General features: G+C 40.7%; 2 protein-coding genes across 5 annotated transcripts; one reads left to right on the forward strand and one right to left on the reverse strand.

Annotated features, from left to right (window-relative positions):
* Positions 1-626: 626 nt before the first annotated feature.
* LOC128423295 (survival of motor neuron protein-like) lies at positions 627-6,649 on the forward strand. The gene is made up of 9 exons (XM_053408296.1): positions 627-738; positions 1,806-1,877; positions 2,465-2,590; positions 3,177-3,374; positions 4,373-4,510; positions 4,732-4,803; positions 5,062-5,172; positions 5,592-5,653; positions 6,072-6,649. Exons 1-8 carry the CDS (start codon positions 685-687, stop codon positions 5,646-5,648), a joined length of 828 nt encoding a protein of 275 aa, XP_053264271.1. The 5' UTR covers positions 627-684; the 3' UTR covers positions 5,649-5,653; positions 6,072-6,649.
* Positions 6,650-8,378: 1,729 nt separating this feature from the next.
* GTF2H2 (general transcription factor IIH subunit 2) lies at positions 8,379-25,769 on the reverse strand. Of its 4 annotated transcripts, none has more exons than XM_053408175.1 (16): positions 25,651-25,769; positions 24,769-24,844; positions 24,594-24,671; positions 24,183-24,219; positions 21,557-21,643; positions 20,912-20,962; positions 19,305-19,359; positions 17,960-18,065; positions 16,240-16,330; positions 15,946-16,033; positions 15,092-15,199; positions 13,925-13,988; positions 12,976-13,079; positions 12,357-12,459; positions 10,628-10,667; positions 8,379-9,652 (listed from the first exon to the last, which is right to left on the reverse strand). In XM_053408175.1, the coding sequence occupies exons 2-16, from the start codon at positions 24,822-24,824 to the stop codon at positions 9,533-9,535; spliced, it is 1,188 nt and encodes a 395-aa protein (XP_053264150.1). In that variant the 5' UTR covers positions 24,825-24,844; positions 25,651-25,769; the 3' UTR covers positions 8,379-9,532. The 4 variants fall into 4 exon arrangements, with proteins under 4 accessions (XP_053264150.1, XP_053264151.1, XP_053264152.1 ...); XM_053408176.1 differs by having other exon boundaries at positions 25,519-25,752; XM_053408177.1 differs by having other exon boundaries at positions 25,484-25,752.
* Positions 25,770-27,182: the final 1,413 nt, after the last annotated feature.

A 27,182-nucleotide genomic window follows, 5' to 3' on the forward strand; every position in this document is an offset into this window, starting at 1 on the left:
TCGGAATATCAAGTGCCCCATATAAATGCGGGCTGTTGCGTGTATTATTCATTTACTCTGCATGCGGGCTTTCCTATGAAGCAGATAAAGGGGAATTTTCCCTCTCCGGATGTTGCTAGGCTACAGTCTCATCAACACTGATTGAACCATCTCAAGTTGATTTACGTATGAACGAATTAAAAACACACTAAAAACAACAACAACAAATACCTTTGAAACAATACCTCAAACCCTAACAAGGGAACAAGTCGTAACCCTGGCGAAGTCAACCACTAACGAGACTTGGTGGGGTTTGGTCTCCCACACCTTCCCCATATACGTGGATCGAAAGAAGGGCTGGGCAGCTGAGATGCGAGGATTGCTTTTTAATCCCTCGGTCTCTCTGCCCAGTGTTGGAAACGGAATCCTGCACCAGACTCTCGTTGCGCAGCAAAAGCGCGGCTGCTACCTGTGGAATTCCCACCCCTTGCCCCGCCCCGCTTTTGTCGCAGGAAGGAGGAGGAGGAGGAGGCGGCCGCCGGGAAGAGCTTGAGGCCTCCTGGCCTGCAGGGGGCAGTAAGGCAATCTCCCCGGAGGTGGCGGCGCTCGCAAGAGGCCTCTGTCGGTGGAGCTCCTCCTCTCCGGTCGCTGACTGATGACGTATAAGAAGGCCCTGTGGAAGAGCGCCTTCATCCCGGAGCCCTCATGGCTTCTTGCGGCGGCGACGAAGCGGTGCTGTTCAGACGCGGGGCCGGGCAGGTACTGGGGTAGGCCGGGCTTTCCGTGGCCCTTCATAGGGTTTCGCTTTCCCTCCGTGGGGGCCTCTGTCGGCTGAGCGGGCGAGGCGAGACCGCTCCTCCCGCGTGAGGCGCTGCTCAGGAGGGACTCTGAGCTTCGCAGTTCAGCGGAGCGGATTCTGAGGGAAAAGGAGCTGCTTTTTTATTTTTTACTTTGACGAAGTAATATAAGTAAATAAGAATAAAATTGTACACCCCGTCACCGAGACCATTCCATTGTAACCTCCCAAACCCTCTGGCGAGGGTTTGACCCCTTTCCGTTTTAACAGTACAAATTCTACACACACACCTTCCATAGCTCCTCAAAATCATTTCTCCTGCATGTTCCCCGTCTTAATGTCACATTAGAAAGTAACTGCTTAAGTGGGGTGGGCAAGAAGGTCGACCCACTTCCAAAACGGAAGCAAGCAGTGGTATAGTAAGGTGAGTGGATTTAGTGGTCTCATTGGGGATATCTTCTTTAGATGGCACTGTGGATTAGGCTTCAGTCCACTTACCTGGTCCTGTTAGGTTACTTCTGAGTTAGACATGTACACCAACTGCAAATGCCGCACACCAGCCCTGTTGCTTGGGGCAGGGGCTTCTGTTCATTCTGCTGAGTGGGGCCTTGAATTTTTGCTCCAAAGGCTTGCCCTAGCAACTTCAACAAAAGCATGAGCTATGCACAAAATACTGTAAAGCTGTCTTGGAATGCAACTAGTTTCACAACTAAGTTCTACATGCACAAGGGGATGCTTGCATTTGCACATGGCAACCAGTTATTGTAACCAGGGGAAAGGCTCTTAGGATGTGGCATGGCAATCAGTCATTCAAAGATGGTTAAAAGAAAGGAAAGGAACCATGTGGCAGCTGCCATGCCTGAACTAACTTTTTAGATGCCAGCAGTAATATAGTATATAGCATGAGATAATCTTAATATATTGAAGAAGCCGCACCTTTAGATTTGGCTGTAACTCTCAAAATATCTTTTGGGTTTTTTAAAAAGTTTAAAATAAAAAGGAAACCTACAATTCTGTTTTGTCTCTACAGAGTGATGATTCTGATATATGGGATGATACAGCGCTCATAAAAGCATATGATAAAGCCGTTGCGTCCTTCAAGGTAAAACATACTCTAGCCTGACCCACCTGCTATGCAGCATGTGAACTGCAAAGACTCAAGCTTGTATGGTGGCCACCCATTCTGATCCTTCACTGTCACCTCAAAGATAGGTGGATTGGAAGAAAGGGACAGAAGAAGATTGTTGCATTTTTCTTCTCTCAACATCCTTGTTGTCTTTAACAGCTGGGCTGAAAGCAGATAGTCCATGAAACAGTTCTTAGTGCAGAAATGCAGTGACAGGGAAAACGTCACCTGTTCAGTTTGTCACATACATTTTTAAAGCTATAGGAGCCTGCCAGGAAATAGCTGGCTGCTCTAAGAAGGACATTCTGTATCTATGCTATTTTATATTTTTAACATTGGCTTAGAAGTTAAGTTTTTATGCTTGATATGTTTTGATTAATCAAATTTGGTACAGTGCATCATTATATCAAATGATCTAGATGAAATATATGAATATTTCAAGTAATAATTATTGTATTAATACTAGTAAAAAATAAATAAATACCAATAGCTGTAACATAGTTTAAGGAGTGAAGGGAGTTGGAAACCTGCAAAATAATTATTTTGTATCTTCTTTCCATCAGAATGCTTTGAAGAATGGTGACTGTTCAGAGCCTTCGGATAAAACAGAACAAAATGCTGGGACAAAAAGAAAAAATAATAAAAAGAACAAGAGTAGGAAGAAAAGTAATGCTGGACCACAGAAACAGGTGATTTTGGGGGGAGAGGAACCGTGACAGGAGCTAGTACTAAGAATGTTGTTTTTACAATCATGGAATTAAGATCCTGTTTCTTCAAGCATAAATATATGCTCCCATATGCAAAAACCTAAAGCTTTAGCCACCTTTTTCTTGTTGCACTTGAATTTTTACAGGGAAATAACCTGGTTTTTGCAATGGCCTGTATTGTGCCTTTGGTTCAGTTCGGGTATTCCAGTCCGTAAAATGGGGAAATACTTTTTACATATGCAATAATAATGTATTATGCTGCTGGAAAGTATTTTTAGGTAGTGCATCTGCAGAACTATTTCAAACAGAGGTGATAAAGGATGAAGTTTTAAAACTGATTAATACAAAGTAAAACGTAGCATGATACCCAAAGTTGAGTTTTTAAAATGTAGCTAACAAATATTGAAGGAGAGTGCAGTTTACAATATGTTAATTTTTACATAGGTGTTTTGAACAGGTATGTCACAAATATTACATACATGTATGCAGGAGGGAAATCAAACTTGTATAGTAGAGTGAGGAATAAATTCATAACACCGCCAACTTAACTTTTTTCCTTTCATTGCAGTGGAGAGTTAATGATGCGTGCAGTGCAGTTTGGTCTGAAGATGGCAACGTGTACCAAGCAACTATTACCTCAATTAACTGGAAGAAAGGGACTTGTGTAGTTGTCTATACTGGATACGGAAATAAGGAAGAGCAAAATCTGTCAGATCTGCTACCACCAACGGATGCTGAGGGAACAAATGAGAAAAGTGCTGCTGAGGTGAGGCCAAGTAGAAAATTTACACTTGACTGAAATGGAAACAATTTATCATTGCTACACGTCTTTCACAGCTCAGGGAAGTACAGTGTGTGAGGATTAAAGCTAAAGCACATGAAATATAGGATTTTACCTTTTTCTGTGGGAGCTGAATTTAGTCCTGGGCCTCCTGCACATGATTTATTTCAGGGGTGGACAGCCAAGCCACATGAAACCCTCACAGCAAGTCTTTCTGCCAGTTTGCATAGCAATTTCTGATTGGGAGATTAAAATTCTACTGCCTGCTTTTTATAGAGCTTCTCTAAAGAGCACACAGAAAAGAGTTTGTAGAAAACATACAACACAAAGGTTGGAGATGAAACATGCCTGCAATTTCAGAATAAAAGGCAGCATTTCCACCCCCACACATTCCAGTGCTATCTCCATGGTTCTTGAGCCCAGTTGTATATTGGTCTAGTAGTAGCTTGGATCCCATTTACTCGAGCAACTGCTGTCTATCCATAAGACCACATGGCAAGCAGCTCAAATAGTGAGGTAAAACAAAAATTCTACTGGCTCCCTTTGCAAAAGATCGAAAGCATTTTGCTGTGTTTTCACCTTTTTGTGCTGCTTGTGGCAGGCTACTTCTGTTGCAGCCAGGGAGTGGATTTGATTGTGCATATTTGAAGCATGTTAAAATGCTTCTAAGTAACATCCAGTATTTATTTATTTTTTTAAAATCAAGGCAGAGGAGTAGGACATAAGCAATAATAGTTAAAAAGGCAGGCATGGATGAGAGTATGTCAAAACTTAAGTAGAAATAGGGGAAGGATGAAAGTAGAGTTCCAGAAGGGCAGGTTCATAAAACCTTTTAATAGTTTGCATTTAAGAGGGTGTCTTTTGGAATGTCACAAATTCAAAACAGAAGAAAATAATGTTGCTTTTTTTGAGCTTCATTAGTTATAGCTACGTATGGCTTGCAAATACTGGTTGCAAATTCCTAATTACTGTTATTTTTTTAGAATGAAAACGAGACTCAGTATTCAACAGATGAAAGTGACATCTCATTCCGGTCACCTGGAAACAAATACAATCGTACTAAATCAGCACAGTGGAATTCTCACTTTCCTCCACCACCACCAGTACCGGGCCTTGGAAGGGTAAGCATAGAAGCAAATCTGAAAGACATCCAATTACTATATGGTAGTGTTCCAGCTATTTAGAAGAGTAGTATCTTTACCTTTACAAGCAGAATTACAGGTGCCATTCTAGTCATGGATGTTTTTGTGAGATTTGGGGGTTGCTGTATCTTGCATGCTTAATTTTGCAAACATTGGTATAATGAAGACCTTTTATTGTATTTTAAATTACTCTCATGTAGACTGGAATGAAATTCAGTGGACCTCCACCCTTTTTATCAGGCTGGCCTCCACCATTTCCATCAGGACCACCGGTGAGTGATGGGTAAAATGCGTGACAGTAAAGGGATACTCTTGTCACAAAAGGGAAAGTTCATAACCCAGACGCTGAATGGTACCACCTGAGCTGGGGATTTAAATACTGGAATGTTCCCCTACAATTATTATTTCCCTAATTCAATTAAATTTGCATTAAGAATTGTCCTGAATGTTTGTAGTGAACAATTGTTTCTTGTTCAATGTCTTGAGAAGGTAGTTATTCCAGTTCAGAAGTCCTTCATTTATCTTTTTAGTTGATACCACCTCCACCACCTTTCAGTCCAGATTCTCCTGATGACGACGAAGCATTGGGAAGTATGTTAATAGCCTGGTATATGAGTGGCTATCACACTGGTTACTATCTGGTAAGAAACATACATCTTTTCTGTACTAAAATGCAAGCAACTTGCCTAAGTCACCAATTAAGGTGCTAACACTGCTTAAATAGGTTAATCTTTCGATTTGTGGCTGGTCAGCACCTGACAGATTACATAAAATAAATATTTCTGTAGCTCATTAAAGAGACATGGAACACTGTGGCTGACAGACTTGCACACATTTAATCGGGGGACAATTCTGCTGTGTATTATCTTCCGATTATAGGGAGTGCCAGCTGGTGCGCCGTCTCTTAACCAAAGACCTACTGAACTGCTTTTACCACTGCTATTAAGAACATTTAGATAATCAGGTTGAGTGTAATATGATTTCCACCCCCAGTAATTTAGAGAGCGGAAATATGAACAGGTCCTCTGTAACAACCCATTCTGTCTCTTGTATTGCACAGGGTTTAAAGCAGAGCCGCATGGAAGCTGCCTTGGGGAGACATGCCCACTCTAAGTAGCTGTTGTAAGTACTGCATTTTGTTTTAACTTTAACTTGCAATGGAGGGCAAGCTGAACTTAGTTTCATTTTGAAGGCACAAGATCAGTTTTGGGCTGGTGACATTTTTTTTTTGCTTTTTCTGGAGATGGGAAAGCACACCTTATGGTGTTTCCTTGGGAGCCCACAGAAAATAGGCTCCTGTAGCTAAATGAGTCCAGGGTTGCTGCAAAGGGGGGGGGGTCAAATACTAGAATGTCGCTTGTATGAGTATATTCTCCATAAAAGAGTGCATGTGTATGAGGGATGGATGGCTATCAACATCAGATTTTTAAGTTTCCTCTATTTCTGATATAAAGATCAGCTTTGATAGAACATGACCTTAGCATTGGCATAACTTCTTCTAAAATGAATTTACTATCCCACATGGTCTTTTTAAAACTAGGTTTAAAAAAAAAATTCCCATGAAGGAGGATACCCCAACTCTGTATTGGTCAGCGAAGAAGCTTTCAATGGTAGCAGGATTACTGACTGGATAACTCAGAGAGGAATCTGCCAGCAATGTTTTCATCATCATTAGCAAGATTTCTGAATGGATAGCCCTGCTTTTTTTGCAAGGTGCCCGTATCTTGTTAATCATTGGGTACCTATTCTGGACTAAGTGAACTGTTCTTCAAGTGAATCTGATTATTTGGACTTGCTTTGATTTGTAAAGCAATCTTTCAATTTGTAGAATATCTTCATTTCTAACTCTTCAGTGATGCCAAGCTGACTACACATTTAAACCTTAAACGAGGTCAGTTTTATGGGATCTAACCATATTTTGCCGAAACTGATGTATGTCCCTTTCTAGCTGTGGATGGCAGTGGGGATAACAGAAACTGTGTAGTCACGTGGTTAATTATGCAGCAGTCCAAATCCTAGGACTAGAACAATTCCTAGGTAAGTTGAGAGAGAGATTACTTATCAGTTACACCATTCAACTGGTTTGTATTAGTGATCAATAAAATTATTTTTTTCCAACTTGTGTTTGTATAATATGTCAGTGGGTGGGTGTTTATATTTAGAAAGCTTCTAGGTAATTTGTAAATTACCAAACATCTTTTTACATTTTGTTGTGGATGAAGATTACATCTCTGAGGGAATTGAACTTGAATTTTTATGCAATGATGTCTTTAGGTTGTTCAGCACACACCCATCTAGATTAAACATTTTGTTAGCAGGAAAAAATAGCACTAATTTCAAAACCAGAATGTAATAGTATTCCTAAATAAAATACCATATGAGATTATAGTATTTCGGAAATACAACTACCCTTCATCTCCTTAACCCTAGCTTCTGAAAGTCTAGGTTACATATGGCAGCAACTTCCCTCTCTCTTCTCCCTTGGGTCTTTCAAATTTCAGTGGCACCCTGTGCAAAGCCAAAATTTGCTTCCCCCACCCCTCACTTTCCATTGTGCTCACTTCATCATGCTGTTCGCCCTAGACTTGGGCCCATTGTGGAGGAACTGGTTGTGCTACCCTAAATCCGCCTCTACAAGTAAAACTGAGAGAGACCCTTGTCTGCAACCCTGGAGAGATGCTGCCAGTTAGTGCAGACAATACTGTCCTAGATGGAGTAATGGTCTGACTCAGTATAAGGCAACTTCTGTGAGCCTCCTGTTTTAGTTTCCGTGTTATTTTAAAGGGAGATTTTTATTGTTTATTTTGAATTACAAATGTTCATATTTCAGAATTTGTGTACTTTGTAAACCACTTTGAAGCTTATTTTTGACAATTAAACATTAATCAATTCATTAATAACATTTAGCTGGTGAATGTGTCCTTGTACAAGGAGGTGTATCCTCTTTGAAGGATACAGTAGTGCAGCTACTCCTAGGGAAATATCCTGGACCCAATGGCATTTCATAACTACCACCCAATCACAAATACCTTCTTTTTGGGCAAGGTACTCGGGGTCATGGCAGTGCAGCTGCAGGCATTCTTTAGGTAAACTGATTATCTACATCAATTCCAATTATGGTTCAGCCTTAGTTATCCTGACTTTGATTGGGTGAAGGGGGAGATCAATCTTGCTGTTCCTGCAGCTTTTGATGCCATTGACAATGGAATCCTGGACCATCTACAGGAGATGGGTAACAGGGGCACCATTCTGCCATGGTTCTAGTCTTATCTTGAGATGGTTCAAGAAGAGAGCATTGAATGAGTGTTTCTCAACCTTCTGACTGTTGAACTACAGGTTGTTGCAAGATGCCATACTGTCTCCAGTGCTATTTAACACCTATGTGAAGCAGCTGGGAGGGGTAATGAGATTTGGAGTGAGGTGTCACCAGTACACTGATGCTAACCAGCTCGGTTTCTATGTAATCTCAGAAGTGAGAATGCTTGAGAAGGTCCTGGACTGGTGTCTAGATGTAGTGGTGGGCTGGATGTGAACTAATAAGCTGACTCTGAAACCTGGCAAGATTTGGGCTCTGTGGGAGAAAGTCACAAAGCTGCCTGCTCTAAATGGGGTTGCACTTTCCCTGTAGGAGCAGGTTCAGTCTGGTGTGGCTTCTGAGATCCAGCTCTGCCACTGGAGTTGCAGGTTGTTACAAGGGGTATGGCTGAAGCCACAGGCATGTCCACTGCATATGTGAGCCCAACATATACCCTGAGAGGAATGGAAACTTGTGTGGAGTCAGAACATGAGTTTATTAAATAAGCATGTATACATGTATGCTTAATAAAGGGCCTGCCACAACCTAAAGTAAAAATGATTGGTTTATTATTCAGAAATGAAAGATGAGCAGTACAAGTGCTTTAGAAAACGATGTTACAACTATGCAGGCTGCAAATACGATTTAATATGATCACCCACCTTAGTTTTGAAGAGTAAAAGAGTCCCTAACTACCCAGAGCTTAGAGAGTGAGAGCAGCAGTTTGCCAGAACCATACTGAAAAGAAAGAAGGGAGTATACACCTAATGGAGCAAGTGGAACACAAAAGTCAGGGATGTGACATATGTGAAAGTTAAGTTCTCTCTTTCAAAATCCCATGGCAGCAAGGCAACAGAGGTCTCTCAGCCATTCCTTTGGTCCATGGTCATGTGCCTTATTTCTTCTTAAAGGATGCGTCTAAGAGAAGTTTTTAAAAATTCATTTCATAGTCCTACTGATTTAGATCATAGCACTTCCCTCTACCAACTTTTCATTAGAAGGTGCTTTATAGATTTCTTCTACTGAAGACTGCACCCCATAGTCGCCTTTGACTGGACTTAACTTTACCTTTTTCTTTCTTTTTTTAACTTTGTGTGGTACAGTTCTATCTCTTGCCTGCAGAAGCTGAAGTGCAATTGAACATAAAAAGACTCTTCCATCTGTAATCATTATAGTAAAAACAAAAAACGCAGCACGCTAACACTGTTTATTGAAACAGATATTGCCTGACATCACTCTCAACCTTGGCCAACACAGAGAAGCAGCTCTTATCATGAGATGGTCTAGAGTGACCATCGCACCAGGGATTTTGCATCCTAGATTTTAAATCCTAATGACTTACATTAAACTTGCTTCTCCATGACTGTGCTTTGTGGCTTGTAGCCTATTGTGCTGATTATTATTTAAAATGAAAGCAAGAGCCATTAATTTAGGATGCATATCCATTTCAAATTTCAGAGGTACAAACTTGCGCACTATTCAGATTATTTCAGAAGAAGAAAAAGTTTCAATAACTAGTTCCACATACAAATAGCTGTACACACATGTATATTCAAACTGGGTGTGAAAATAGTAATATTTACATAAGCATTCAGCAAGGTGCTCTTCCTCATCTTAAGCTATTTTGCTGAAGACCTTCACTGAACAGTCAAGCTGAATTTTTTACTCACAGAAAAGCACCCAGCATTGTTGATCATTAGGTAGCATCACACACAGGGAAGGGTAGGATGCTTGTGAATGCAACCCGGACAGCAGTGCAGAGTATCATGAGCAAAAAGATCACATTCTACACAAAACACACACTGGCAGACTTTACATATATAGACCTACAAAAAAGAAAAGATTTGAAATTTAAAAGGTTACATTACAGCAGATACTAGAATTCTTTTTTGCAACTATTGCCTCGTGTACTGAACACCTAACATGGATTTATCTGCTATGATCATAATGCATATTATTTTATTTTAAGTTGCCCTTCTGTTTACGTTTTTGTTTGGTTAGCCACTCAGAACTTTCAGGCATGAAGTAAAACACACTAAAATATTGAAGCCCATCCCCTTTGCCAGCTGATGCTGGGTAGCAGGAATAAGTGCTTCACCAACAAAATCCCTGCTTTATCCCTACCCAAACACCAGCAACAAACCCTCAAGCCCAGTTTTCAGGTGGATTGGTTTGCTGGAGAGAGCCACAGTTGCGCAGACAGGTGTGTGATGCACAAAGGAACCCTTTCAGCAGTCTATGTTGGTGTGGCATCGACTGGACAAAGTTGGGTCACGTCTGGCCTGCCCAGCTTGCTCATACAGGCCTTGGAAATATATACCAGGTCAGACACCTCAGCTGTGATTAGGTGACAGATGAGGGTTGTTTTATTGAGAACTGACCTGGCGTTCATGAAAAGGACCACATGGTGGGAAGGTTGGTATAGCACAGACTTACATTGCTACCACTCCATAAATATTTTGGTTAATCAATCATTGACATTTTAACCAATGCACCACTTTGCTTTTAATTTGAATGTTACCATATTAACAAAACTTCATTTATATATCAGGAAAGAGCCTTGATGTATCAACTAGCCCAGACACATTTTTATAGCCTGCAAAGAGACAATCCTAAACATTACTAAATATTTCTGCTCTCTCTGATGTAAAAGTTACGACCTTTGTTTACACTGTATTAAGTATTAAACATTTAATAACAATTTTTTTTAGTGGGAAGAGAAGGATATGGACAAAAAACATTACTTGCATGGAGAGCAAGCAAATATAATGTAATCTATAGGTTGAACGCTGAAGACTTACATGCTGATCTGTAATCTCTCCTTGGCATCCTTGGCAATAGCTGTTTAAAAAGAATATTTACGAAGAGATTTTAGAGAGACTAATTAATACATACTTCATGTTAAACCTCTACTTCATATGCCTTAAGTTATGGGTGGAGAACATTTTGGGCGTCTTAACCCCAACCACCAACTTTGACAAGTGGGCAGGGACCATCCACCTGTCAATCAGCTTACATCATGATGATGTAAGGTGACTGGTAGGTGGACAATCCCACCCACCTGTCCAAGTTGATCCACAACAGTAGGGAGAGGGGTCTGCTTCATCAGCACATTCCCCCCAGGAAACACAGTGGAGAATTAGCACCCAAAACACCCCACGTTGTCAGCTGATGGACACATAGACATGGTTTGGGGCAAATGACCTGGTGAGACAACATTCACCCAAGGGCCAGAAGTTCCGCACCCTTGCCTTAAGTATATATAACAGAAATAATGTATATTCTTTCTCTATTTATTCCTGCCTCCACTCCACTCCCTTTGTTGCCTTACAGAGTGTAAACCCTCTGAGGTAGGGACCTGTTCTCTGTTTTGTAAAGCGTTATGTGCATGCATAGGGCCTAAATAAACAGTAACAGTGCTGCTACTGTTGTGTTTATAAAGCAACTATTACTTTAATAACAGAATATAGGATCAGAACTAGTTAACTGAATGCCAGGAATGTGTTGCAGCTATTACGGGTACCTTGTAACTTATGCACATTTAACTTGCATGCAATCAGCTTTATATGCTTGGCCCCCCCAAAATATCATTTTCTGAAAGTGGGTGGAAAGGGGGCAGGTGGGGATAAAAGACTTTGGCAATGCCACCTGTCATTGAACCCAATGTGTTTTGACCATATGCAATTTTGGCTTTATGCGTTGTGCCCAGAACGTAACCCCTGCCTGTATAAGTGTTACCTTTAATGGGGGCTTACGATGCACAGAGAAATGTCCAATAGTCCAGCCAAAACAGGGATAACCCATGTCTAGCAAAAAAGATCCCTCACATGTTCCTACTTTCACTTGTGTCAACACAAAAACTGCATGATTATACTGATATTGTGGCATAAAATATTGGACCCTGTGAAATGACAGAAGCTGTAACTATAAAGAGCTGAAGTTCTTTATTTGAAAATATTCCAATGAGTAACGCAAATTACTGTATGAGAATATTGCCTCTCTGGTCACTCAAGAAAGAAGAACAGAAGTGTATACAATCACAGTCCCCAATTTGCTCATAATAATGAACAATTATCTCTGAAACAAAAACCTGTTTCCAAAATGAATGATTGATGATGACTTGATTGACACAAAACTGGGGGGGGGGGGATGTTGTATCACAATTTGTTCTTATTTCAAGCAAAACATTACCCTGCCATCTTTTAAAAGGAACTAGAACAGTGGCGGGATCAACAGGAAGTAATGGCTATTTAAAAGGAAATGGTAGTCAAACCCAAAAAGGTGATAATCCTTGCTCTGTTTCAGTAGCCGCAAGCTCCAGAGCCATTCTTGGAAACAGGAGAAATGGGAATTATGAAAAGATATTTCACCCTTTGGTGGGAAAGAAACCCCCTGCAAATGTGCCATTGTTACTATGTGTTCACCATGGTGTTGTGGTCTGTAGGCAGAGATAAAGCTATCAACCCATCACATGCTGGAAACATTAACCCCTGGTATTCAGACTGGTTATACCAGACATCTTTTACACACCGTTCTCCTATATACTGTTCCAGTGGGACTTCCTGAAAGGCATCCAAAGGAAATAGGTGATGGTAAGATCGAGCCAGATGGGGTGCAGATACTAGTGTAAGACCTACAAAAAATTATCAGCATATTTATAAAGGGTTCCTGAAAAACAATTCTCAATTATCCTTTTTAAAACGTAGCTTTAACTTATTAGCCCTCTTATTAGTATTTCAAACTTCTGCTCCTCTCATAAAACTTGTTTAACATATACAGCCTTACGGATGTGAAAAGTATGCAAATGACACTTAATTCATGATCAAGAGACCACAACCAACCCACTATCTGTGACTAATGTGAAGGGTTTCTAGATGAAAGGCTACGACTTTTACACAGGCCTGATCTGTGGCAACATTTCGTTTAGAAATTAAATATTGGGGAAACTCACCACCTTCCACCCCAGAAAAGAAATTGAGTACCGGGAATGTCATAACTGCCTCACACACTGAAGCTGAATAGCATGCACAATTGTGAAGTGTGTGGCTAAATCACAGTGGATGCAACAAGAGTCAAGGCTGGTGGCTAACTTTTCTGTTTTCCCACAACCTATTATAATAGACAAAGATAAATGCACTTAATTACTCACCACAAACTTTGCACTCCACAGGAAGCTCACAGTATTTGGCTCTACATTGGGGGCAGAAATATCCTCCCAGGGTAAGACCTGGATCACTGCTGTTTTCTAGCTGCCTGTAAAGAATAACATTTCCACCGCCCTGACAATGTTGCACAGAAACATTTTGAACAAATTGAAAAGGTTTGTAACAGTGAGAAATGGCATTAGGCCTCAAAGTTTATGGTTTAACTTCTTGGAGAAGCCAGTATGGCTAAAGAAATTGCAACGCTTTGTCAAGCATTTGAAGAAGAGTTGCATTTTCCAGCAGTGGTGCTTCATCACTGGAATCAGTGCTGTTTACTGAGAGGGGGAGGGGAGAGGCCAGCATGGTTTAAGGCATGGGAAGAGCCAATCTGCTGCTCCCACTGGTGCCACATCATCCACTGGTACCACACCATCCTCACTGCTGCCTTTCCCCTCCCCTCCCAGTAAGTCACTTGAGTCCATTATAATATTACAGAAGAAAAGGTGACTGTTCTGCAATGGAAAGACATTGAGATTTCCTTCTATGGCAAAAGAACTCTGCATCTGTTGTGCAATAAATCCATCTGGGAAGATCCATACAGACACTGTGTCCTTAAGAGTTCTCTCTCATACAGAAAGTCGGTTCAACTGAAATTCTAGCAATAATAAAATTTACAATGAGCAAAACCTACTTTTAGTTAAACAGAACTGAAGACCAAAATCTAGACATATGGGGAAGAACAGCTACACAGCCAAACCAGCCTTGGATGTTTCCACCAAATTATTTCTGAATGCTGAAAGAGACTATGAGCTGCTATTAAAACGATGTTTTCTCTTACACTACTGGAGCTATTGAAGCAGCAATTTCAGATAGAATGCTGGCTGCTCAATGTACTCATTCAGACTTTTAAACCGCAGTCCATGCCATGTCTAAACAAAGCAACCCATTACTTACGCCATGCTAAAAGATGGCTTTGCGTCCTGATCAGTCAAAGATGCAATGGTGTGCTGAGGAAAGCCTAGCGGAAAAGAACAGTCATAGTTTTAAGTCACTTTATATGTATTGTGGTCCTCATTTAAGAGGAGAATCTTAGTGTGCATTGATTTACATCCCAATATAAGCCACTTTGCCATCACTAGGTAGACAGGGCAAAATGTATGTTACAGATAACTGAAAATGGTAATAACCTGTAGTTAATAAACAATACTTGTCTAAAGCAGTGGTTCTCAAAGAGTGAGGCATTGCACACTGGTGTGGCAGGAGAGGATGGCAATTGTCAGGGGAAGATTCAAGGATAATAAAAAAAATTTTTTAACATTTCAGTGTGGTATGGATATACAACTGGAAACAGTATCCACACCTCTCTTCAAGAGTATTGGCTATTCTTCTACAGTTCTCCACAACATATTGTTGTGAACAAGGATTTTCAACTCTGACAAATATGAAAGATGGAAAGGCTTCTTTGTGTTGGTGAGATGAGAGTTTGTCTCAAATTAGACCTAATACAGTCATACCTTGGTTGACGAACACCTTGCAACTCAAACGTTTTGGTTCCCAAACGCCATAAACCCGGAAGTGAGTGTTCCGGTTTGCGAATGTTCTTTGGAACCCAAACGGATGACACAGCTTCCATGGCTTCTGATTGGCTGCAGAATCTTCCTGCAGCCAATCGGAAACTGCACCTTGGTTTCCGAAAATTTTGGAAGTCGAACAGACTTCCAGAACGGATTCCATTCGACTTCCAAGGTATCACTGTATTATAACGTAGTTGTGTTCTATGTTATAAATCAAGCACTGCTAGGAGTTTTTTTTCCCCCCAATGCATTTCTTATCAATAAAAAATGCAGTGTGGTGCAAACAAATTTTTGTTCTGAAAGTGTGGCCCAAAGTTTGAGAACAACAGGTCTAAAGTATCTGCAGAATGCAAATCAAATGAAATATTACCTAGTATGGCAGTAGTTAAATTATGCAATTACTTGCAACCACAATATAACACTGAAATCTACCAGCTCATGATATGTGGTCTTTAGCACTATCCTAATTGCTTGCCTCTGGATATAGAGTAAACAATGCTGTGTGTTCAATACCAGTATACCAAAATATTAAAGGACAATTTCTTACCCATTCGAATAAGCGAGCTTTCAGAACTTGAACTAGCTGGTGGTGGACTGACGTGGTGCATCAGAAGTTCCCTATAATGGCTTTCATCTAAAATGACATGATAGGTTCCTGCCACACAAGGAAACAAAATAAAAATTTAATTAACTGAGAGCAGGCATCTCAATAGTTGCTCATCTGGTTGCCAGTGGTGAGTAAGAATTGTCAACAAGTGACCAAGGAAAAGAGCCCTGCAAAACCAATTAGTTCTCTTTTCCTCCTTTTAGGCCAAACCTGACACAGGTATATGTGGGCAGATGGGCGAGTAAAAATACATGTCATCTACTACCTTGTGGACCTAATTGCGAGGCTTACTGAGAATATGTCAGAGGAAAGGCTGCAATGGTTTAACAGCAAATGAATAATTTTGCACTAATTCCATCACAGCGCAAAGAGATAAAAAGGTTTTGAAGTGACAAGTCATTTAGATAAGCCTAGATAACGCTGACTGACTATGTAAAGATTAACTATTTATGAAATTTTCCTTCTCTGTTAGCTTCAGCTTTTAGTGATTTGTCATCAAAATATGTTAGATACAAACAGTTTTTATTTTATTTAATCCAGACAGCTCTTGGGGGCAAATGCCAGTCAAAAGCAGCTAACAATCAAAACCAAAGAAAGATTTTAAAAACCTGACAGATATTTTTAAAAGCTAAAAACTACAGTTCAAAACTACAGTCAGACCATCATCCAAATTATAAACATCACAGCTAGAAGGCCAACTGAAAATGCAGGCCCTCAGGGCTTTTTCAATTTAGTTCATGGTTCTCTCACTCACTCAGACACACACACTCACACACACTCAAATATATACATACCACCAGTTTCCCGGGCAAGTACAGTGCAAACTCGAACTTCAGCAGAAAGGCCAATAATAGACACTCTGATCTTAACTGCCTTTAAACTCTTCAATATAAAAAAGAGAAAACACATGCAATGAGAGATCTAAAAAAACCTATAAAATGCACAAAGCTTTCAGGATTTTGTGACAAATATTTGTTTCAAGCATGTTAAGTATCTCTGCATCATCCCAAATGTCAAGAAAGTCCAGCATTCATTCTGGATTGTTTTAATAGTAAAAAACTAAAAAACAAAAGCAAAAACTTGTGTACCTTAATTAGATCATAAATATTGGAAGGATCGCATGTTGTCAGACTGCTGAATATTACTAAGACTTCTCTGCTTGTATGCCCTGGCATATGCCTAGAGAGAATAAAACACTCTTTTATGTTTGTGACAAACAAAAACAAGTGCCAAAACAATCAAACACAAGACAGAGATCCACTTCTACATAAATTATGTGAGATTATTTTACACTCTGACAGCAATGAGACTTGTTATCAATCGGTGCAGAGAAGATGCTGCACGTTTTATGCTCACTAAGTAGTTTGATGGTTCAGCCAAGGCTGTTGAAAGCAAAGTAAGAAATAGGGGAGGGGAATCAGTCTTGGACATATGGGCTTTAAACATTTAGCACTGTAACTTAGCATGTACTAATCTCCAGGATAATTCTGAGTTTGCTTTGAGTTGCTGCAGCATCTTCAAATTGCAGAATGTCCAAGAGACAGGGTGGGCAATCTCTGGCTAGGTCTTTCACCAGCCAGTGTGGTGTAGTGGTTAAGAGCGGTAGTCTCGTAATCTGGGGAACCGGGTTCGCGTCTCCGCTCCTCCACATGCAGCTGCTGGGTGACCTTGGGCCAGTCACACTTCTCTGAAGTCTCTCAGCCCCACTCACCTCACAGAGTGTTTGTTGTGGGGGAGGAAGGGAAAGGAGAATGTTAGCCGCTTTGAGACTCCTTAAAGGGAGCGAAAGGCGGGATATCAAATCCAAACTCTTCTTCTTCTTCTTTGAATCTGGACCAGAGCCTGCCTTCTTCAGTGCCATTCACCATGTAATTAGTAATAAGCTCTTGGTCTTAGGAAAGAGGTCCCATTTGCACAAATGGAATCATTCTTTTCCCTGTGACTACTTACTGCATGGGGAGGAAGCTAACATTCCCCTCACCCTATGCAGAACCCCCCCCAAAAAAACTAAGCCTAAGTGCCACACTGAGGAGGGGCAGTGAAGGGAGGAAGAGAGTAGAGAGAAAAGGTGGAGAGATAACGTAAGTGACTGTTTAAATGGCTGTGTGAGAATTGGGTTTGTATGGATGTGTGTGAATGGGGAGATAATTTAAATGGATGGGTACATGTGAATGGGGGCGGTGTATGCAGTTTTGTTCCCAATATGCAGTCCCTGGAAGTTTACCCAAGACTCTTGCAAAAAGATTCCCCAATCTTGACAAAGAGGAACAATCTAGTCCTTGAACAAAATATTCTATTATTGGATAAAAGAACTTCAAACAGGAAATTCTAGTATGAAACTACTTATCAAGAAAATTTGAATCTATCACCTGTGGCCTGAATACAGAACAGGTTCTTATCCCAATATAGGTGTTAATTAGCTAACCAATGCTACGATGTTTATGGTATCATAAACACTGCTCTGGAAATGGTCACTGTAATTATTTTACATGCATTTAAACTTTAACACAATTGTCAGACTGTTTTATTGCATTTTATTTCCTTCTAACCTAGTTAACACTCTGCCTCTCCCCAAACCATGAGTAAAAACATTCCATACGTCTGATGAACTGAATGGAAGTTTATACCATAATAAATATACTAATCTTTAAGGGGCCACAAAACTTGGCTGTTTTTGCTGAAGCAGATTAATGAATGCTGGAAAGGGATACTTGATTAATAAATCACTCTCCCTATGATTATAGTCAGATCAATCTCCATGGTTGCTAAACAAAAAAAAGCACACTGCAGTAGACTACATATACTTACTTTAATGTTTGTGCAGCCAAATTTAAGGCATTATATAAAGATGGCTCTCCTAGACAAGACATATCTACAGCTTTTTTCAAAGCAGCTGTGTGTTTTCTTGGATTCCCTATGAGGAAAATCACTCATTATCAAACATCAGAAAATAGCTGAATTAAAAAAAAAACAAATATTCTGACATAAAACACTGCTTTTATTAGCAGTGGCTTTTATTAGCAGAAGGAAAATACAAAGGAAGTAAACTGACGCACATTCATGCAATATCAACCCATTGTCTGTCATTATAGCTGAACCAAGACTACAGGTATACCAACAATGCTCATCAAGTCTCCAGGCACCCCAAGCTCACCTTTCATTATTACATGAAAGCTCAAAACAAGTATTTTTCATGCACTCCTTCTCCTTTGCCCCAAGAGGGTCCTCTTTCCATTCAATCAACTAGTTTCCCTCATCCAAGCCCTGCTTCATCTTTGTCCAGTGTCCATTATGCCTAAGAAACGGGGCCTGCAACAAAATGCTGCAATCTAGAGCAGGCTTTGTCAACCTTGGTAGCCCAGATGTTGGACTACAACTCCCATCATCCCTGACCACTACTCCTGCTAGCTAGGGATGATGGGATTTGTAGTCCAACAAAATCTGGGGACCCAATGTTGATAAAGTCTGGTCTAGAACGATAAGAGTGATCCTGTTCACAGCTTCAGTCAGCCATCCCCTTCTCCAGAAAACCATTTCATTTCTTCCACCCCATTTTCTTTTCCAACTGATTGTCAGCATTCTGGGACCGAGAATGCTTAATCTTCATTGCACTGGCTTCTTTTTTTGGGGGTGTACATATACACAACTAAAATGCTGGTTCAATGCCTTATTTAAAATTTTAGAAATTAAAAGGTTACTTTGGGGACATGTGACATATGGCAGCCAATCAGCACTAGGCACATCTGGCTGCAGAATCAAATTTGCAAAACCAAACCTGTCGCCGTCCCCACCACATACATACACTTAAGGTCAATACCATCCTGGAGAAAACTTTATTTAAACAGCACACAGTGAATGAATTTACAGAGTTGCCCTCAAGTAAAGTTTCATTTGTACATAGTCTAAGGTAGAAACATTATAGGGAACATTCTCTTTAAACTTGCTACTTCCCTCCAGCAACTATCCTTAAATTTCCAGTGTATTTTTAAAGTTCACAGTGGGTCAAAGTCAGTTGTCTGTATCATGTTTAATAGAAAGAATGGCCAAACGAGGTAGAAATATAGAAAATATTATCTTTTTTGCTTTTTTAAAAACATGACAGGGCCATAATAATGAATCTCTTCTCAGTATGAAAGAAATAATTTGTTCATACCTGAAAGCTCAGTAAGTTTTTCAGCTCTTTTGCCCTTAGTCACAATAATGCCAACCTGCCAGAAAGATGTCTGCTATTAATAGAGTCACAGAGTAATGAAGTCTCGTTAACCCAACCATGTTTTCCAACGTACAGAGGTGGCAGCAGAGAACCAAGAATCATCTGCAGAGCTTATAGTAACAAGAGGTACTTGAGATGCAAAGAGGAACATAAGCCACCTAGCACTCCTGCAGCTTCCCATCAAAACATGTAATGAGCAACATTGCAGGGAATTCGACATGGCAGAGCTGGATAGTTTCATCTCCACCTGTCTTTGAATTATGGAAGCCATTGCTACTTCCGCTTACCCCATGACATCAACAGCTGGGGATAAGTTTGACCAAGAGCTATAAATACGAAATCTGTGGGGGGAAATGTTTGTGCAGTTTCTGGTAATCTATATAATTCATTCTACTATATTTACAGCAGCTTTCAGTCCATAATTGTAATGAAGAAACAGAGTTTGACACTGCAAATTTCAGAATCTCTAGAGTCTCTGCTTTAATATTATTATTATTAGCCACTTCCTAATTAGTTTCTGGGGCGCGGATGGCGCTGTGGGTTAAACCACAGAGCCTAGGACTTGCCGATCAGAAGCTCGCTCCTGTTGCTTGGTCCCTGCTCCTGCCAACCTAGGAGTTCGAAAGCACGTCAAAGTGCAAGTAGATAAATAGGTACCGCTCCAGCGGGAAGGTAAACGGCGTTTCTGTGCGCTGCTCTGGTTCGCCAGAAGCGGCTTAGTCATGCTGGCCACATGACCCGGAAGCTGTACGCCGGCTCCCTCGGCCAGTAAAGCAAGATGAGCGCAACCCCAGAGTTGGCCACGACTGGACCTAATAGTCAGGCGTCCCTTTACCTTTTTAATTAGTTCCTAGCTAGCCTAGGTGGATACAAAGACAGGCTTGATGGGAGGTGATGCCTGATGAAATCAAAAGCTGAGGGAGGGAGGGGAAGGGCAAAAGGAGGGGTGGTCAGAGGCTTCATTGCACTGTGACATTTCTTGCTCTTGCCCATAGATAACAGAAGCAAAATGAATTGTGCAAAATCATCAAATGCATGCTCATTTATATATGCTGCAGGACCAAACCCTATTCAGGCATTATAAACCACCTTATTATTAATCACATGGATTAGAGAGCAAAGTCCACCTACTGGCCTGACTGCCAAGTCCCCTGCTGGTGTCCAGCCCCCTTTGGCTGTGCATTGGAAGACGGGCCTGTGATCTGGAAGCATGATCACATAGAACTCCAAATCATGGTGGCAGCCTGTGTTCACAGAGCAGGCTCCCTTCTTCAGACATTCTCCAATGCACAGGCAGGGATGAAGATATTAACCCCCTCATTTAGAAGGCCAAAATGCTTTGGGCTTTATTGACAGAAAATTGAATTATCCCAGTACAACATTTTCATTATTTAATTTTAACATAAATCATGGCTTTTATTTTGTCTTTAGAATGTTTTTAACTCACCAATATGCTAACAGTCACACTTAAGATTGCTTTTAGCCAATCATTCAAAGAGGTGATTATTTCTAATCCGCAGCAACCATCTCCAGCACAGTGTACATACCTGACTAATCGGATTTTGGTCAAAATATTCTTCAACAAAATATTCCAGTAACTACAAAAAGAGAAATATCATTAGAGCCATTAGTTCTCAAGTGTTACTTTACAGTGCACAACTTTATAAACATCACAACAGTCATTTTATACCTAGTCATCAAAAAAGATAAAAGCTTCTTGTTTTCTTAAAAGTATGCATAAGGACAACTAACAAAAAAAAAGTTGTGGCTACCAATGGTATTTCAAGAGTGATGTTAAGGTCCATCTAAACCTTATTTTTAGGATAGTTATTGACTTTCAGGAGAATTTTAAAACATTCCCATTTGATGGCTGAAAGACACTGTTCCTGGAAACCCTGAGATTACCAGATGAGAAAGGGAAACAAATGAAGGATAATTTATCACATTTGTTTCCTTCCCTCCACCTTTCCTTCAAGAGGTTCTAGGTGATGTTTGCTGTATCCAACCACACCCAATTCATCCTCCAAACCACTCTGCAAGGTACATTATGCTTAGAAATGGCACTTGGCCCATGGCTATCCAGTGGGTTTCAGAGCTGAGCAAGAACTTGAATCTGTGTTGTCCCAATCTTACATTTTATCTATTTTCAGTGATTTCAGTGATCTTAGAGAAATGCAAGTTATCAAGAATACCTTTAGGGTACAAGTTAGCCTGGTAGGTTTTAAATCTTGGTCTTCCATTGTTCTTGATCCATCAACCACTACATACAGGTGACGCATCTACATATGGGTAAGATATTTTTAGGGAATTAAAATATATTTTAATATAATATTCATAAAATAGAGTATGAGGCCAATATGATACATACCTTTTCAAAAGTAATCTAGGATTCACAAATTATTCTAAATGCACAACATTGCAAAGGAATTGTGGGCTGTTGGCCCCTTCTTTCAGAGTTACAGAAATATATATTCGAAAACTGAAAATCTATGCGTACTTGCTTTTGAGTGGTCCCCACTGAATCCACGGAACTTACTTCAGGGTAAATTTACACTTCAGGCTGTTTGTTTTTCTTTTTGTGCTGGGTCTGGGTTTTTGTGTTTACTGACAGTATTATTTGCTTTTAAGCAGCACACAGCATTGAGCCAAGGAAGCCTGTCAACTTTTATCATACTATATAAAGGTAAAGGTAAAGGTACCCCTGCCCGTACGGGCCAGTCGTGACCGACTCTAGGGTTGTGCGCCCATCTCACTTAAGAGGCCGGGGGCCAGCGCTGTCCGGAGACACTTCCGGGTCACGTGGCCAACGTGACTAAGCGGCATCTGGCGAGCCAGCACCAGCGCCACACACGGAAACGCTGTTTACCTTCCCGCTATAAAGCAGTACCTATTTATCTACTTGCACTTAGGGGTGCTTTCGAACTGCTAGGTGGGCAGGAGCTGGGACCGAACGACGGGAGCTCACCCCGCTGCGGGGATTCGAACCGCCGACCATACGATCGGCGAGTCCTAGGCGCTGAGGTTTTACCCACAGCACCACCAGCGTCCCATTATCATACTATATACTTCTCACTTATTCCCTGAAAACCATATTTTCCACTAATCCTGCCCTGACATTCTCTCCATGGGTTGTTGGTTTGTTTTTTTTAAATGATTCAGTTCAGATACATTACACCCAACATCCAAATTGGTCAACCACCAAAGCAGAGGACTAATGATAATTACAAAAGATACAGAGGGTTATATCCAACTAAGTTGTCCAGTGCAAGAATCTCCTCCCTCACCCCTGCAAATAGGTTCTGGGATTCCCCCAACCCTATGAAGCAGATTGGGGGGTGGGGTATGGGGAGAGAAGAGGTAGTCCCATTCAAGTCCTTGTGCTAACAGCACAACATCATTGGATGCAACCCAGAGACCTTTTCATCTGTTGCTGTGCCTCTAAGCACATTAAACTGGTATAATTTTAAACCGTTGCTTCATGACCCATGCTTTTAAGATTCTTGTTTGCCATCCTGGGTCTGGTCAAGAGGAAGAGCGGGGCAGAAAAATAAAAAACTAAAAAAATTTAAATCCAATCAATTATATGTAATCAAAATACATTTTTATTTTTATTTATTAGTAGCCCAATAACATCACAAATAAATGTCTCAATGTAAAATTTGCACACAGCCTAAGCTAATAATCAAGTAGAACTTTTCTCACGTCTTTATCCTAACTGAAGAATCCAGCATTTTACTATAACATCCCAAAACCAACTCTAAAAGCTGGTAAACTGCAGTCACAACCCCACAGTCTTTATTGAGAGCACTTAAGCAAAGCTAAGACTTGTTTAAACTTTATTTGCTTTAAATAGAAACCAACTTCCCTCAACCAAAAATCAACCAGAGCTGCCTCTTGTATAGGTTGACTTCAGATTATCTCTGGGAACTTGGATGGCTAGAATTTCTGCTATGCAATTTGACGTTTATTGACCTGCTTGCTTGAAGCTCAATGGTCATATGAACATGCCAAAATAGTTCTAGTTACAGGTAGGTAGCCGTGTTTGTCTGCCGTAGTCGAAACAAAATAAAAACATTCCGTCCAGTAGCACCTTAGAGACCAACTAAGTTTGTTATTGGTATGAGCTTTCGTGTGAATGCAGGTATTCTTCAGGTATCTAAAGAAGTGTGCATGCACACGAAAGCTCATACCAGTAACAAACTCAGTTGGTCTCTAAGGTGCTACTGGAAGGAATTTCTTTATGGCTAAATAGATTATAGTTAAATATCACTGCAATTTTACAAGAAGGTGTGTATGGTGTAGGGAAAGTTTTTCTCCCTCTCTCACAATACTAGAAGCCAGAGTTATCCAATGAATCTGAGTGGTTTGAGATTCAGAATGGACTAAAGGAAGTACTTCTTCACATAGCACATCCTCAGACTCTGCAATTTGTTACCACAAGATGTAGTGATGGCCACCAACTTGGCCAGCTTCATGGAGGACAAAGGCTCTCAATGGCTATTAGCCACAATGGCTATATACGACCTCCAGGATCAGTTGCTAGGACACAAGCAAGAGTGCTCATATCCCTCATATGAGATTCCCATACACATCGGATGAACTACTGTGACATCAGAATGCTTTACAAGATGGACCTTTGATTTGATCCAGGTCTCTTCTTGTTCTTATTACTGAATGATAGTGCAGCTGCCTGCCCAAAGCAAACTGCAGTCTAAGGAAAAAATAAGTATGCTCTTATTAAGCATATGAATGAGACCTATTTCATACACAACTTCACAGCAAAATAAGTTTAGAGCCAAGTAGAAAAAGAGAACTTACCATCCCAAGTCGAACTTGTCCATGATGCTCAAAGATTCTGCAAAGTAAAAAAAAAAAAATTAATTGCTAATTGTTATAGCATTCATATATTATAGCATCAATATATACAATCTATTCTCACTTGTGAAAAACAGATTATATTCAATGACTCATATTTACTTTTTTTAAAAAAAACTGGAAGTCTAAGAGCATATTTGATACAAAAGTTTTTAATTATGCTGTGAAGATGGATGTCAGAGCCACATTGTAATCTGATTGACTATAACATCATACAACCTAAGTAGAATGAAGTTAGATTTGAATTTAAACTGGAAACTTTTCACGCTTCTCCTTGTAAGACTGCAGCAAAATGCAATTTATTCTGAAGTGTCATTCATAGTGCATCCCTACATTGTGCAGCTTAGTGATTACCTTTTTCTTTTGGCCTTAAAAAGAATATCCTCTATGCTGGCTTTCAATGATCCAGATTCATCTTCTTTAAGAACTTCCCTAGAAGCAACAAAAATAAAGTATAATGTACTGTATATAGATAACAGAAGACTACAGTTCTTAAACAATGGAGGGGGGGAGAAATAGAAAAGCTTACCAAGTTCTTTCATAACCCCCTTCCCACCGTTTGGTTCTCTCTGGTTCATCATCCATTTCTCTTCCAAGTTAAGAAACTAATAAGGAAAATTATGATACTGTAATTTAAAACTGTATTTTGAGATATTATAATAGAATTTATGCCACAATAAATTATTAAATAACACACATATGTACAAACGGCTACTTTTCAGGTTCAAGGTTCCTGAATAGTACATAAATCAGAGCAATCAGATGTAATTCTCAGGAGAAGCCCTTATGAAACCCCATCAGCTTTTGTGGTCTTCAAGACTCACAGAGTCCACAAAGCTCCATCCAGTACTAAAAACTAGGAAAAGGAGAGGTATTTGATGGGAAATGATTTATAACATCCTGATTCTGCTGCATCAACACACATCACTACTCTGGTTGATCCTGAGCTGGGGTCCCAGCCTGGGCAAATTTCTGGCTACAAGGAAATCAATTAGATATTTTTTTTTTAATGCTCGCTTCAAGCCCCCCCCCCCTTCAGCTTAGGAAGTTTTGCTGATTTTAACGAGCCTTTTCCTGCAATTGACTTGAGAGGACAGAACATACAGTAAGCACGTTTCAACCCTTACCCAACTGACTTTTTAAAAAAGAAAAGAACAAAACCAACAACATGAAAATAGCTAGGATAAAATGACACTTCCACCACCGAAAACTAAGATAGCTGCCACATATTACAGCTTTAGCACCTTTAAACTCTCAAGAGCCAGACAAGTAGAACTACCCTCCTCAGCTGGTGGACAAGAACAAGGTTGGGGTTGGGACAAAAGCGTCTTGTTCCCACAAAGTCTCCTGGCTCAGGAATAGGCTAACAGCTCTCAGGGAGGTCTTGGGGGAGGCTGTTCTTGCCACCTGCCTTTATCTTTCAGGAGACAGAAAGAACCGAAGAGGAGGAACCGAAAGAAGCGCGCGCCCAAGAACCTACTCGCATGCACTTCGGAGCCTCTCTAGGAAAACCATCTCTCTGGCTAAAGGTTCCACACTTTAAACATTCCGGTGGCAGCGCAAATATTAAGAAGAAGAGTTCCGCCGTGCAAAGAGCTTGTTGCGGAGAAAGATTAGAAGAAAAGAGCAGGGTGACTGACATAGATGTGGGGGGGGGGGGGGGAGAGTATGTTTCTGCTGCTTTGGGTGACGCAGCCTCAGCTTTTTGTACCAATTAAAACCCACACTATGCTATAGTCTGCGTTGCAGCAAAAACAACAAAGCTCTGTGGGACTTTAAAGGCTGAAAAGGACTCTTTGTGTTCAAAAGGAAGTTTCTCTGTTTCTTCTTTCACGTCCCTGCCCCCAATGTGGGGACTCTCGGACTTTAAACGGGCAGGACTATTTTTAAACGTTTAGAAACTCTTTAAAATAATGAACGGTTCAAGAGAAATAAGACTCCTCTCTTTGCTGCCCTTTTGTCTTGGAAGGGGCGTGGGAATAAACTGGTGCAGCTGCTATGAACAGCTATTACTGTACTTCCCCCAGTCCAGAGAGACGCTAAAATGCTTCTCTTTTGCTAACGCTGCGGTTTAAGCCTACCTGTAGTGTCTACAGTGTTGCAGACCATGCCTTGTGACCTGGAAAGCCTTCCTTGTCATCCAGTAGGTACTGTATTTTAGAGGCTAAAATTTGGAGGGTCGTAACTTTGGGGCGCATCTCAGGGTGGGAAAGTTCTCCTCCTAATCACACAGAGGGTCTCCATAAAAGGCGGATCTACACGGATCCTCATGGATCCTCCACTTTTTAAAAAATAATTCCAACAAATGCAGTGTCAAATCACACCTAGAAGGCACGCCTACAAACTGGTCTATAAAAAACGTGGATCCAACACTTTGCCGCGCTGCAGCACCACAAAAACATGGATCCGAGGCACGGATCCTCATGAATTCATATGATTTTTATATTGAAACAAAATGAAAACACCATGCTACTGTAGACCACATCTTAATCTGTAGGAGGAACCAAAGAAATCACGCATCCACTGTTTCGTGGTGCCGCAATGGCGCAAAAACATGGTTAAAAAACACGGATCCTCATGAATCCTAATGATTTTTGCACTAGATCAGCCCAAACTCACTGTCAAATTACACATCATGGCCAGGGGCACAGCATCCACCACAGAAATCACAGGTCCATGGCTTCCTGGCCATACCGTGGCCCAAAAACGTGGTATTGAAGCATGGATCCTCATGGATCCTCATGATTTTTGCACAAGATCAGCCCAAAGTCCTCATCAGATCAAACATCATGGCCATGGGCACAGCATCCACCACAAAAATAACGGATCCATGGCTTCCTGGCCATACCGTGGCCCAAAAACGTGGTTTTGAAGCATGGATCCTCATGGATCCTCATGATTTTTGCACAAGATCAGCCCAAAGTCCTCATCAGATCAAACATC

The sequence above is a fragment of the Podarcis raffonei genome, chromosome 11 (assembly GCF_027172205.1).
Source record: "Podarcis raffonei isolate rPodRaf1 chromosome 11, rPodRaf1.pri, whole genome shotgun sequence".
In the NCBI taxonomy this organism is placed as follows: Eukaryota; Metazoa; Chordata; class Lepidosauria; order Squamata; family Lacertidae; genus Podarcis; species Podarcis raffonei.

Bases quoted from the DNA above. Each gene is read 5' to 3' on its own strand.
- GTF2H2 (XM_053408175.1), bottom strand. From the start codon at position 24,824: ATGGATGATGAACCAGAGAGAACCAAACGGTGGGAAGGGGGTTATGAA. The intron at 15,200-15,945 runs GTATGTATATAT...CTTGTGTGGCAG, and splicing joins ACTTGCCCGGGAAACTGGTG to GAACCTATCATGTCATTTTA. The intron at 13,989-15,091 runs GTAAGAAATTGT...CTTTTCCGCTAG, and splicing joins AAGCTCGCTTATTCGAATGG to GCTTTCCTCAGCACACCATT.
- LOC128423295 (XM_053408296.1), top strand. From the start codon at position 685: ATGGCTTCTTGCGGCGGCGACGAAGCGGTGCTGTTCAGACGCGGGGCC. The intron at 739-1,805 runs GTACTGGGGTAG...TTGTCTCTACAG, and splicing joins TCAGACGCGGGGCCGGGCAG to AGTGATGATTCTGATATATG. The intron at 3,375-4,372 runs GTGAGGCCAAGT...TTATTTTTTTAG, and splicing joins ATGAGAAAAGTGCTGCTGAG to AATGAAAACGAGACTCAGTA.